Genomic DNA, 12,262 nt, shown 5'->3' on the forward strand with positions numbered 1-12,262 from the left:
GTCTTCCAACATTTAAAAAAAGACAATATTCCATTTATTGCTTTTATGGTGCTTCAAGGAGAGAACAAGAGGTGAAACGTATTCTGATTGGCACAACACATAAAAGCTTGTATAAAAACGAAAATAGAAACACAAAAAAACAGTTCTCCTCAGGGTCTCACTTATGCTCTGTCTCAAATTAAAAAAAAAAATGAATAAGGATGATATATAGAGAGAGAAATGGAAGTTTATTTCTATTAAATTTGTTCACTTGCTTCAATGTCGCCTCAACATGCTACAAGAGGGCTGAATTGAAATATCCCAGAGAAATAAAAATACCCCAAACTTCTGTTTTCTAAGAACCATAAAATCACATGAAGAACTAACCGAATATTCAAACCCACTAAAACAGGAGGCACCAGATAAATAAAAAAAAGAAGTTTCAACAGACGCACCATATTTACAATTCCCATTAAATTACACATAAATAAATATATACATACATGAACACTGATTCCCTTATATAACCGTGAATCGTGTTGAAATTTCAAAAAGTTCAAGTTGGTCGCTTGGAGAGAGAGAGAGTGAGAGTCTACAACTGAAGTCATGACATGGAGCTCTGTGGAAATTCTCTTTGTTTTTCAAGTTTATTATTCACAATACTGATAAGAATTCATCCTCTTTTAGCTTCGTTTTTGTCACAATCGTAAAATTGAGATATAGAGGGGTCGCTGGATTTCAGTCCATTCGTTGCAGCTCATAAAAAATAAGGGGAGTACATAAAAAGTCCTCTGGCTGAGGCAATACACCTTTTCCTCGCCCTGGAGCTGATCCTCTGCAGCCTTTTTTTCTTTTCTTTTTTCTCTTTTTTTAAATAACATTTCGTATGGTTCAGGTTGTTGGAAGAAGAAGAAGGAGAAGAAGAAGGAGACTCTTGCGTCGTTTCCCCGTGAATCCAAAGTGGGATGTAAAAACAAAATATGTAAAACCGCGCAAGATCAGGAAGTGGCACGTTTAACTTTATCAATAGTATTTATAAGGTATTTATAATATTTATATTGGATGGGTGGGGGCCGGGGCGAGGCGGAGGGGTGTGGGTCGGTGTGGAAGGAGGGCCCTGGGGTTTGGCCCCGGGTGAAGGTGGGATGGAAACATCACTTTCTGTGCTTCTCGTCTTTGTCCCCGCCTTTAGTGCCGTTATCTGAGTGACTGTTGGGGTTGTTGTTGAGGTACATTTTGTCCATGGCTTTGATAGCCTCGGTCAGATAGTTCTGCAGGGCCGTGACGGCCGCGCACAGCGCCGGGGTCCCGAAACCGTGCGAAATTAGACTGAAGTGGGTCAAACAGCTCTGGATTCCCGGTTCAAGAATGGGCTGCGGCCGTGAGTTTCCCAGCGGCGAGCGGTCCTGGGACAGCAGGTCTGTGAACTCTTTGCAGACTTGCCTAAAACAGAGAGAGCGACGGGTTAATGACCGAAATCCCTGCGCATTGGAGCACGCTGAGAATAAATAAATAAATAAATAAATAAATAAAACTGGGCACACTGCAAAAAATAAAAAGAAAAAAATAAAATAAAATCAGTCAGCCCTGCAGGGGGGTGAGGGGGGTGGGGTGGGTGAGGGGGGTGGGGGAGTGGGCTGGGTTGTAAATTCTAAATTAGCTTAAAGCGAGTGAAAAGTGACCAGCCACAGAGGTGAAACAAGCTCTCCTGTTCCTCTCTGCAAATCAACTTATTTCAACCAGTTTTACAGCATTTATTAGTGGAGTGAAACTGGGTGCCTCGTTCTGCTTTTGTTTCCAGGAATTAACACTTGGCTGGAGAAAATGTCCTGCAGCCACAATCAGGTGGAAATGAATCTCCGAGCTCAGTGGCAGGATACTCCTCGTTTATTAAAAAATAAAAATTTAAGAGGAAACAGGACATGACTTGACGATGTTAAACGATTTTTTTTTTTTTTTTTTTTTTTAGAGAAAACTCTGAATTTAGGAAACACCAACCAATAAAACTCTACAGTCAAACAAAAACTAACATGCAGGGCGCTATGAGCTCATGTAAAATATTTCTGCAAGCTAAGGAAGATTGTTTTCTCCCACTAAAAGGTGAGCTAACGCGAATTATCTCCCCATTTCATGATATTGCTATTTTAATAAGACTCAAAAAGCCTGTAAGAAGCCGCTTAGAGCTGACAGCTGCTTGATTACAGCGGCCAGCATCAATATTAAACGCAGGCTCCTGCGTCTTAAAGGAATGCCCATGTTTCAGTTACGCACAAAAACCCAACAGCAATGGATGAGAACCAGCGATGTGTCAGTGCCACTGGAATCACAAGGAGAACTAAATACTGCTGTGTGTGTGTGATGAGGGAGAGGCCCAGTCAACAAACCACCACCACCACCAGCAGCAGCAGCAGCAGCAGCAGCACACTGAACTGCACTGTTTTAATTAGGCCTGTAATTCATAACATTATGTAGAATCACACGTTTAAATGAAAAGAAAAGAAGTGTCTGATTAAAATCCTTAATTAGCACAGGTGTTCAGTGGCGCTAAAAAATGTTTATGAATTAATATTAACCTGGCTAATAGAGTCAATGGGCTGCTGGTGGCATGGAGCAATGGTGTGTTTTATCATCTGACATATGAAATGCTGATTTGTTCCAGTGGCACTTGAGAAAATACCAAACTTGTGAGAAGTGTGAAAAGTGTTGTTTAATAAATGTGTGTGTGTTTGCAAACTGTCAGGCGAACACACACGCAGTGGCACAGACTGGGATGCATTCGGTGTGACACAGTGAAATGTGATAATAGCACTTACTTCGTGGCCAATAGCATGTTTTTTCTTTGGACTTGTTCGTTTGGGTCGGAATGCTGACGGTTTACATATTCAGCTACTGCCTTGGCTGGAAACTCGGTCTCGCACACATAACCAAAATCCCTGGCAAGATGCACCGCTTCGCCTAAGAAAAGAAGAGGAAGAAGAGGAGGAAAATGAGGCGGAATGTGTTTGCTTATTAAATATGCCTCCATCAAATTCGGACTCCCTGCCTGGACTAACACGTGATTAATCTGATCCGAGCGCAGCGTCCACTCTGTTGACGCGCGCAGGCAGTGGGGGTTAAGCACCTGTGCCTTCCCAACAGCACTAATGATGATGATAATAACAATAATAGGCTGGAAATGATAATAAAACAGCCCTGCGAGCTGTCAATACACGTCAAGCTCTCTTCCTCATGCCGTGAGAACGGTTAAATATGGAGGAGAAACAATAAGTGGATATGAAATATAGACGGAGCGTCATGCTTAACACCATGTCATCGATTACCAATGCCTGCGCATTATTTAAAGTCCAGTAGATCACACAGGCATGGGGAAGCAATTTTAAAGGGCTATGCCTAAATCTCACTTTCTCTTTACATACTTCAGCTATGAGAATTGCAGGTTTCATTCCGTTGGAGTCTGCAGCTTGCCTCTCTTGTTGGTTGACATTTTTTTTTTCTTCCCCCCTCCAAGTCTTTGGTTTTAATTTCCTGAAGCAGTTGAGTTTTTATGCGGGGCTTCCTGCCCATAAGCCTCTGCTCCGGAAGAACGCATGCGCCAATTAGCATCAAAGCTCAAGTCCAGTAAACTCGTTTCCATAAAACGGAGCGGATCATAAACAATGACAGCGCTTCAGAAAACGCAATGTCCCTTCACTAAATAACCGGCTGCCATCCACCTCTCCACCCCCCAAAGTGCCACCACCCTCTTGTTACCCACAATCATACATTTCTCCAGGCTCATTACAATACAGCAACGAATTTCTCCGAAGCACAATGAACGTTACATTCGGCCCTCTTCTGCAATAATGATTAACAGGGACCAATGAACCATCTCAGGCTTTCACCTTTGGAAACCCACTGCACACCAAATACCACTGCACTGAATAATCAGGTTCAACTGTGCAGGCAAAATGGATTTATCCGCGTAAAAGGCATCTTTTCGGCGCGCCATAATTGACTAATTTATTCTTTAATAGGCCCAAAACATATAGCTCCCAATAGGTCAGCGCCATGCCATTTGCATGCAACAAAACTCTTCAGTGAGAACCAAAGCACGGGAAGCTATTAAAGAAAGAATTAAGTCGCCATTAAAACTCAGCCCTGCGCTGCCATATCCAGGGCTGTATTAATGTTTGAAACAATGCAGGGTTAATAAATCAATCGACTTCTCATCCATGAGGTGAAACAGCTCAGCGGTGCCCAATAAACAAGCAGCACTCAATAATTAACTGGACTTCAACACAAATTCATCCAGTGTATAAACTAGGCCAGCCGTGGACCTGCAAGTGTGCCCCTGCAAGCGGAGGCCAACGCTGCAAAGCCACTAGAATTACCAGCACCACTCTTTCTCTCCCCCTCTCTCTCTCCCCCACACACACACACAGAAACACACACACAAACACACATCCTTCATGCTTTATTACTTGCGAGGCAAAGTCGGTCCACATTACACGGATGAGCGCATATGCTGATTTCCAACACAGAGAAAGAAAGAGAGAGCGAGAAAAAAACTCCCAGTTTGCAAGCACCTGATATCGCGCGAGCAACAAGAGCTGGGAACGTGATTTACGGCACCCGACTTACCTTCGACTAGTGACGTCAGCAAGGTGACGTTGGCTGCCTTGCGTCTGCCCGCAGGTAGATTCAAGCCGATTTTATCCAGCTTCTCCCTTAAGGACCTTCCTCCATTCTTAGACTTGGCCCTGTGGCAGCAAAACAAAAGCAGAAATTCAAATAGCTGAAATATGTAACGTGTAGCAGTGGATTCAGGGACAGGCTTAGACGCAAAAAGCACCTGCACGCTGTCAAATATTTTTAATGATCACGTCACTGAGGATATTTTGACGACGCTTTCCATGATGCACCTTAGAGTATCATGTAAACATTTCTCAGGCAGCAAATGTGGTTCAGCTTCCCTTTATTTCACTAATTAAAAGGTGAACGGGCTGGATTTGCCTGGCTGTGCCCTCCACTATACATCCCTAAGACAAGCTATAAATAATACTAAAGGAGCCCAGCCTTTTTCTCCAGCAGACAAATACTGTACGAAATGAATAAATAAAGTCCTACTTAATAGGCAACACTATTACTGGCTGCGTGTCTGCAGCACTTCAGTAGACAGTTCACTGGAGACCAATGTTTTCATGTGTAATGCCTTCACTGGGCCTATAGAGCTGGGGTTGAAACAGACTAGGCCAACATTAATTTGAGAGAGAGAGAGAGAGAGAGAGAGAGAGAGAGAGAGAGAGAGAGAGAGAGAGAGAGAGAGAGATCCAGTGCGCTAGGGAAGTTAATATGGAATTTAACAGACCCCTCCTGCTTTAAATGCAGGAGCTAGGTGTCATGGTTGGTCGATTTTAATTATTCTTGCTACAGAGAGGAGAGAGAGGGAGGGAGGGAGGGAGAGAGAGATGCACGCACCCAGAGAGAATAGGTTGGAGTGAGAGAGCTCAGGCGCACGCACACAGACGCAAATACACACTCAGGTAGCTACACAGGGAGACGTTTGCAGCCTTTCAGCCAGACTCACCTCCTCAGCACCCCGCCCAGCAGAGAGGCGTTGAGGCACTCGGGCGGCGAGAGGCGTCTCTGCACCTCCGCCACCGTGACCTTGTACTTTGATGTGGAGCTGAGGAGGGACAGGCGACCCGGAACTGAGCAGAACACCTCGTTGGGGTTTACCACCCCTCCGAAAAGACCGTCCTTATTTACGGGGATGGCGGAGATGTTGTTGTTCTTGGATAAAGACACTGGACCTAGCAAGGGGAGGGGGAGAGAGAGAGAGCGGGGGGCGGGGGGGGGGGGGGGGGGGGGGGATAGAGAGAGAGAGAGAGAGAGAGAGAGAGAGAGAGAGAGAGACCGTGCTCAGTGAATTTCATGCAATGCAGAGCCTTAACTAAATGAGAAGGGGGGGTTTAGGCCCCGGATTTAGAGTTTAGCACCACATGTGTACACTTTCAGCAGCAAAGACATGCAGAGAAAAACGACTAATAGAGGCCTATACATGGTAATATAGTACTAATAATAATGATAATAATAATAATAATCGTGTGTGTGTGTGTGTGTGTGTGTGTGTGTGCGCGCGCGCGCGCGCGCGTGCGTGTGTGTGTCAACTTCACATGTCCGACATTCAGAATATTTCTACTCATCTGCTCTTTATCTAAAAAAACAACACATTTATAGGTCCAGATCTCAGCAGCAGACAGGGAGGACAGATCTCCAGTATCTGAGCGCTCACACAGGCTATTTCTGCGTTCGCCACGCCGCGGATCGACCCTGCACAAAGCAGCCAAACCAACCGAGAGATCTGGTAAAGTCTACCTATTTTGACATATCCTCGGTATCCAGCAAAACACCGTCGCCCGTGTGTGATTTCACACCGAGGGAGGAGGGAGGGGGACTCAGCACTACTGGGCTTTACACCGTTTTGGTGTGCAGTAACCGGAGACAAAGGGGACTGTGCGCCTTTGGATAGATCACTTGTGACATTAATGGCTCAGGGGAGCCTAATAGAGACAATAGGAGTTAAACGAACTCTTGAGATTACTAATATAAGAAGCCAATTATCATGTTGATACGCAGATAGACAGGCTCAAAAAGGAAAGAATGGAAAAAAAGGCAGAAAGGGAGAGAAAGAAAGAAAGAAAAATCGCTCCATATCTTATCTAGCGAGCTCTAATTTGATCTGACGAAACGCTTTCCAACCTGGCCATGAAAAAGGCCTCATCATTACGTACCTTCGAGGATACAAATCAGCCTGATTATTACACAGCAAACGGATCAAAGAATATTAAAGCATTATCCAGCAACAACAACAAGTCAGTGTGTGATTATGGCCGAGTTTTGATTCCCTCTCCAAACGGCAGACTATCACCCTGCGCACGCCAGGCCCGTGCTCCATCCAGAGGCACCAACTTCCATGTTAAACGTGACCGTGCAGTGTGATTGCAGCTATTGGCTTTCACCACTGAAGTGCCAGGATCGTCTATGGGCCTGTATCTTTGACCATCAACAGTACGGGCCTACAAAGCCCACCAGCTCTACTCATCTCACCGCTGCTCTGAAACGCTGACAGTAAATTCCATCAGCGAGGGGGGAAAAAGGTGCAGCCAGTTTGATGCACTTGGAAAGCATGTAATGAAAAATAGGCTATACTGCGTATTAGGATCAGTCAGGCATTACCGCATTGCATCGAGTTCTCTCGAGCAGAATGGTGGATTGCGTGTGTGTGTGTGTGTGTGTGTGTGTGTGTGTGTGTGTGTGTGTGTGTGTGTGTGTGTGTGTGTGTGTATGTGTGTGTGTGCAGCTTGCAGAAACATGCATGATATCTCGGAGGAAATTGCTTACCTTTTTTAATTACAGTCTGGTCGGGAATGTGAATTCCTTGATCCTCAACAGGCTGTGACACAAATGCAAAAAAAAAAAAAAAAAAAGGAAAAAAAGACAATTTTAGCACAAAGGCACGAAAATATCAGCCCGAGTCCCATGTCAGTGAATGAGACGCTGTGCGCGAACAAAGCCTGACACAATTAGCCACAATCAGCCAACATGGAGGCTCTCGAGGCCCATACCTGTTATTATTGTCCATGAGTGTTTTCAGCGGGTCACACCAATGGACGCATGACACCAGATCACAAACCCAGACTTAAATAACGAAGCTGTGTCGCCCCATAATCCTGACCTAATTTCGCCCTCAGATTGGCTCCACTCACAAGGAAACTTCTAATCTAGATTGGATAGTAATTACGGCAGCGTAGCCTATTAAAGGCCTATGAACTAATTAGTGGATTATTGGTGTTTGTTTCTGATTAAAAACTGTGAGGAATACTTCAAATAAGAATGGGGGTTATTGTCAATTTTAGCGCCCATTTATCACCTATCTGCAGTCATTCCAGCTATTACCTAAACCCAATAAAGCAAACTCAATTCTCCCGTTAGTGTGCATGAAATGTGTTACAGTATTATTGTTCGCAAAGAACGGCTGGAGTCCTCTTCTCAGAAAAGAGGAATAAAAAGTGAGGACATGAAGATACAGGCGCTTTGCTTTTTTTGTTTTTTTAATCTATTTCATTGAATTCGATTGAAGTGATAACCCTCAAAAATAAAAGAAAATAAAATAACACCTGGAATTAAACTGTCCTAGCAACTAACAGCATTTATGAAAAGTATATTTCATAAATGGAATTAAAAAGGCCAAATTGTGCTGTTTTATTCAAAATAATCTGGACAACGCTGAAAACAATTTCTTCATGCTATTTTTCAGGGCGGTAAAAAAATAAAAAATAAAAATGGCTGCATTGAGAGGCTAATTGAATGCGTGTCATCCTTTATTTATGAAACAACAGCAATAATAAAAACACTTTTACTAATACTCTAATAATTTTATAACGAATGGGAATTATGGAAGGTGGAGTCCTTGGTCGTATTACTTCTATTAGAAAAAAAATAACCCCATTACCACCATTATGAGTGTTAATGACTATATTAGTTTTGAAATATTGTCTTCGTAAGCAACAGTGCCAACAGATAATAATGACAGCGTTATCCTCTCTCTCTTTTTTTTTAAGTGAGCCCACAAAAAGAGAAGCGCAGGTAAAAGGTGCCTCACCTGAACGTCTTCTAAAGAGTGAGGTATTCCATGGACAGGGATAGAGTCCGACAGTCCCGTGTCGATGCCGTGGCCGGACGGTAGGAGCACTTCCCTGCGGTACTCCCGGCACAGCTGGTGGGGCAGGCTGCGGTGCTGGTGCAGCAGGCCGCTCTCCTGACCCTGCCTCTGGCCCGGCCAGCCCGGGTGCTGCGGCTGCGGCTGGGCGTGCAGGGAGTTGAGGGAGTAGGGGTCGTTGACGTGCGAGTAAGGGTCCTGAGACTGCGGGTAGATGGGCTGGTAGGGCGGGGGGAAGTACGGGGGCTGGAAGTCCGAGTTCGGTGTGTGGGAGAGCGGAGGGGCGCTCGTATAGGGACTCTGGCCCACGCCGCCCAACTGAGGTAGCCTGGCTGTCCCATTGCTGGTGCCGTCGTGACGGTCCTGCCAGGAGGGGACAGAGAGACAAGTGTGTTTTAGCCTAAATGCGCTTTAAAATAAGGCACAACCATAAATTCACGTCTTTTCCCTCTTTGTCTTTAACTGCATGATGCTGTGCGGGCGCACGCTGGGGCACTATCAAACATGGCCTGAGTGGATGACAGGAATTAGACCAAGTGTGGAATCTAGATTAAATTAAAATCATTTACGATGATTGATTTTTACAAATAAAGACAGCAATTCAACACATCGACTCCTTGTCCGCAAAGTTCTAGAAATAAAATAGCATGATAATAAATTGCCAAAAGTAGATAATAAAATGAAACATCGAAATTCCGGAGGTGGAAATGCCCTCAAATAAATGACGGAGCCTCGCATTATTTCAGCATTTTTCCAAGGTGTTCCGCAGCTTTTACGCATGCAAGCTTCACAAAACATCATTCAGGGCTGGGAAAAAAATATATAGATTATAACAAAATCTGATATGCAAACAAATTCGAAGACACGGTGAGGCTCCAGCAACTTACCATCGCGGAAAAACTGTGCACTAACATCTGAAAGGCTTTTTGATTTTGATTTTGATTCGAATCGGGGGAAGAATAATCAGTTCAAAAACACTCGGAGTGTTTGAGGGGGCGAGCAAAGGGAATTAACCGGCACAACAAAACAAAACAAAACAAAAAATTGAGCCCCCAGAAAAGAATCTTGTCTCCTGAAAGATCACGATGGCCCCGGCGGTCAGATATGTGCCACAGCAGCAGGACGATAATCCATCAGAAATAAATGATTAGATCCCCGCTGCCCTTCATTTGGGTCTAAAATGCAGATATTCGGCGGTGCTGGCGGATTCGGGAGGAAAAGTTTCTCTCGGCGAGCCCTCTTTCTCTCCCTGCTCTCCTGGCTTCTATCACAGTGCTGCCGTCCCCTTGCTTGAGCTCATATTAGCAAAAGAGCCGCTTCTTCGTCTCCCCCTTGGACTCCTAATAGAACGCGTTCATGACTATTAATATTACAGGAATACTTAATAATAAGGAAAGAATGGTCGGAAATCGGGCGTGAAGCGAGAGGACGCAACTCAAGGCAGGAGTCTGCGCTTAAATGACGTCCATTGAAAGGAGGAATCAGTATATCTAATCAGAGATGGGGAGAGAGAGAGGGAGAGAGAGAGAAAGAGGGAGTGAGAGACTGTGGAGGGAGTGGAGAGAGAGAGAGACAAAAAGAGGGACATTCACTCTCGTCTGACGAATCAGAGAGAGAGGGAGGAGGGGGAGGGGGGCATTTTAAAAGGGTCCCAGGGCCAAAGCGCAAAAGTGAAAGAAAGACATAGGAATGAAGGGAGGTGGACTACAGACAGGGGAAGAAGAAGCCATGGAAGGAAACAATGTGCACCTCTGAACTAGGTGAAAATCCAGCAGACGACGCTATGGGCATTCCGAGCGGCTCATTTCTACCACTCGTCCCTTTGTTTTCCACCTCAGACTCCGACAGCGAGCTCTCCTCCATGGGTCTCCTTCCTCTCCTCTGTCACCGCCGAATTAATCCACCGGTTCCTCCTCGACTCCAGACCCAGAGTCACACCGGCTAACTTTAATACTTTGACCCGGAAAGACGGAGAAAAATAAATTCCTACAGTCTATGATAGGGCCGCTCGGATCCGGCGCTCGGACCAACTTTTACGCGCGGCTAAAAGAGCTCCACTCCCCCTTCCTGCTTAATCACGCATTTCAAAATTACGAAACAGCTGGCCGCGACCGGATTTCGATTGCAAATTTTACTTTTATTTTTGCGTCGACACAGGAAAACATTTGCCTGTTAATTACAGTAATCACCACAACGTCAGCGCGGAGGTGGCCGGCTTGTGTTTTCCTGTTCCCGGCCGTCCCTATCCTCACAGGACGCGGGTGAAAACACGTCCGACTGGCTTCTCCACTCCTAAACAAGTCCCTGATATTACTGCCAAACTTTGTCTATGCCCATAACAACACTCACTCGGTGTATGCACTCCACACATACATGCACACACGCACAATTTAACGGCTCAAGTTGCAGAGATATTAAAACTGAAGGCTAAATGTCCATGTCATTCAAACAGCGAATAAAGCGGCCGGTGTTAGCGCTCATGTCTGCTATTTCAAGTATTTATTTTTTAATTAAATGCATGCTAAGTGTATATAGCGATTTAATGTTCCAACGTGTCATTTAATACTTGAGTATATTTTCAACGTGTATTTAAAGAGAGAAAAATAAATCACAGGTGTCATTTTGCTGATGAAACTAATATATTGTAACTAATATATATATATATGTATCAAGCACAGATCTTATTACCATAATTCCATATGATAATGGTAATAATAATAACTGGGTTATTATTATTGTTCTTCTTACTACTGGTATTATTATTATAATTACTATCATCCTAATTTTACTCCACACAAATATACAAAAAAAAAGAAGCAGCTATGGAATTAATAAAAGACTGGGATCTATTCATCCTGCAGTTGAATTGCATGTGTTCACTAACAGCTGTCAAAAGAATGACATATTTGGATCAAAACAATACATCACAGCCATAAAATAATTATCTTCTTAGATCTAACAAAAAAAAAAAAGTAATTAAATTAAACAAATCAAAGAGGAGCCCCTTACCTCGCAATCTTCATATTTAATGTTATCAGTTAATTTCCAAAGCATTTTCATGGGTTGCTCAGGTGGATATTGAGTATAGGTATCGCCTTAGTCTTGTTTTCACTCAGTGAATTGTGCTCCCCGCTCAGAAAAACTACTTTTATTGAAGCTGTGGGCTGCTGTCTGTCTTGCGCTCTGAGGTCTCCCTCTAATGGTGGAAGTGAAGGGCTGGAGCAGCTCTGTAATAACACTGGCACAGGGCCTCATTAGCATATCAACAGCCGTTTGATTCCCCCCCATCTGCTCACACACAACACCAATGGACAGCGCACAGGTAAAAACTAAGACAGCAAGTCGCTACACATGCTTATTATTTCTACTGCTCACTGAGGTGTGTGTGCTGTGTGTGCTTGTGGAGGGGTGGTTGTAGTCCTGCATGGGGACCTGCATGCACCTGGGAGGGTTTCTAGTTTAATTTTCCATGTCTTTCCAATGCTAGAGAAAAGCACAGCTGACTCCAGAACTGCTATTTTTATTCTAAATTTAAATGATTAAAAAAGGGGAGCGCATGCATTTGCTGTTAAATAACTTTAT

General features: G+C 44.2%; 1 protein-coding gene across 3 annotated transcripts; it reads right to left on the minus strand.

Annotated features, from left to right (window-relative positions):
- Positions 1-812: 812 nt before the first annotated feature.
- On the minus strand, positions 813-11,883 carry tfap2a (transcription factor AP-2 alpha). Of its 3 annotated transcripts, none has more exons than XM_070986263.1 (7): positions 11,690-11,883; positions 8,624-9,043; positions 7,363-7,414; positions 5,546-5,771; positions 4,600-4,718; positions 2,793-2,934; positions 813-1,422 (listed from the first exon to the last, which is right to left on the minus strand). In XM_070986263.1, the coding sequence occupies exons 1-7, from the start codon at positions 11,738-11,740 to the stop codon at positions 1,134-1,136; spliced, it is 1,299 nt and encodes a 432-aa protein (XP_070842364.1). In that variant the 5' UTR covers positions 11,741-11,883; the 3' UTR covers positions 813-1,133. The 3 variants fall into 3 exon arrangements, with proteins under 3 accessions (XP_070842364.1, XP_070842365.1, XP_070842366.1); XM_070986264.1 differs by having other exon boundaries at positions 5,546-5,765; positions 11,690-11,823; XM_070986265.1 differs by lacking the exon at positions 11,690-11,883 and adding an exon at positions 9,568-10,143.
- Positions 11,884-12,262: the final 379 nt, after the last annotated feature.

Source organism: Chaetodon trifascialis, chromosome 18, assembly GCF_039877785.1.
Source record: "Chaetodon trifascialis isolate fChaTrf1 chromosome 18, fChaTrf1.hap1, whole genome shotgun sequence".
Lineage (NCBI taxonomy): Eukaryota > Metazoa > Chordata > Actinopteri > Chaetodontiformes > Chaetodontidae > Chaetodon > Chaetodon trifascialis.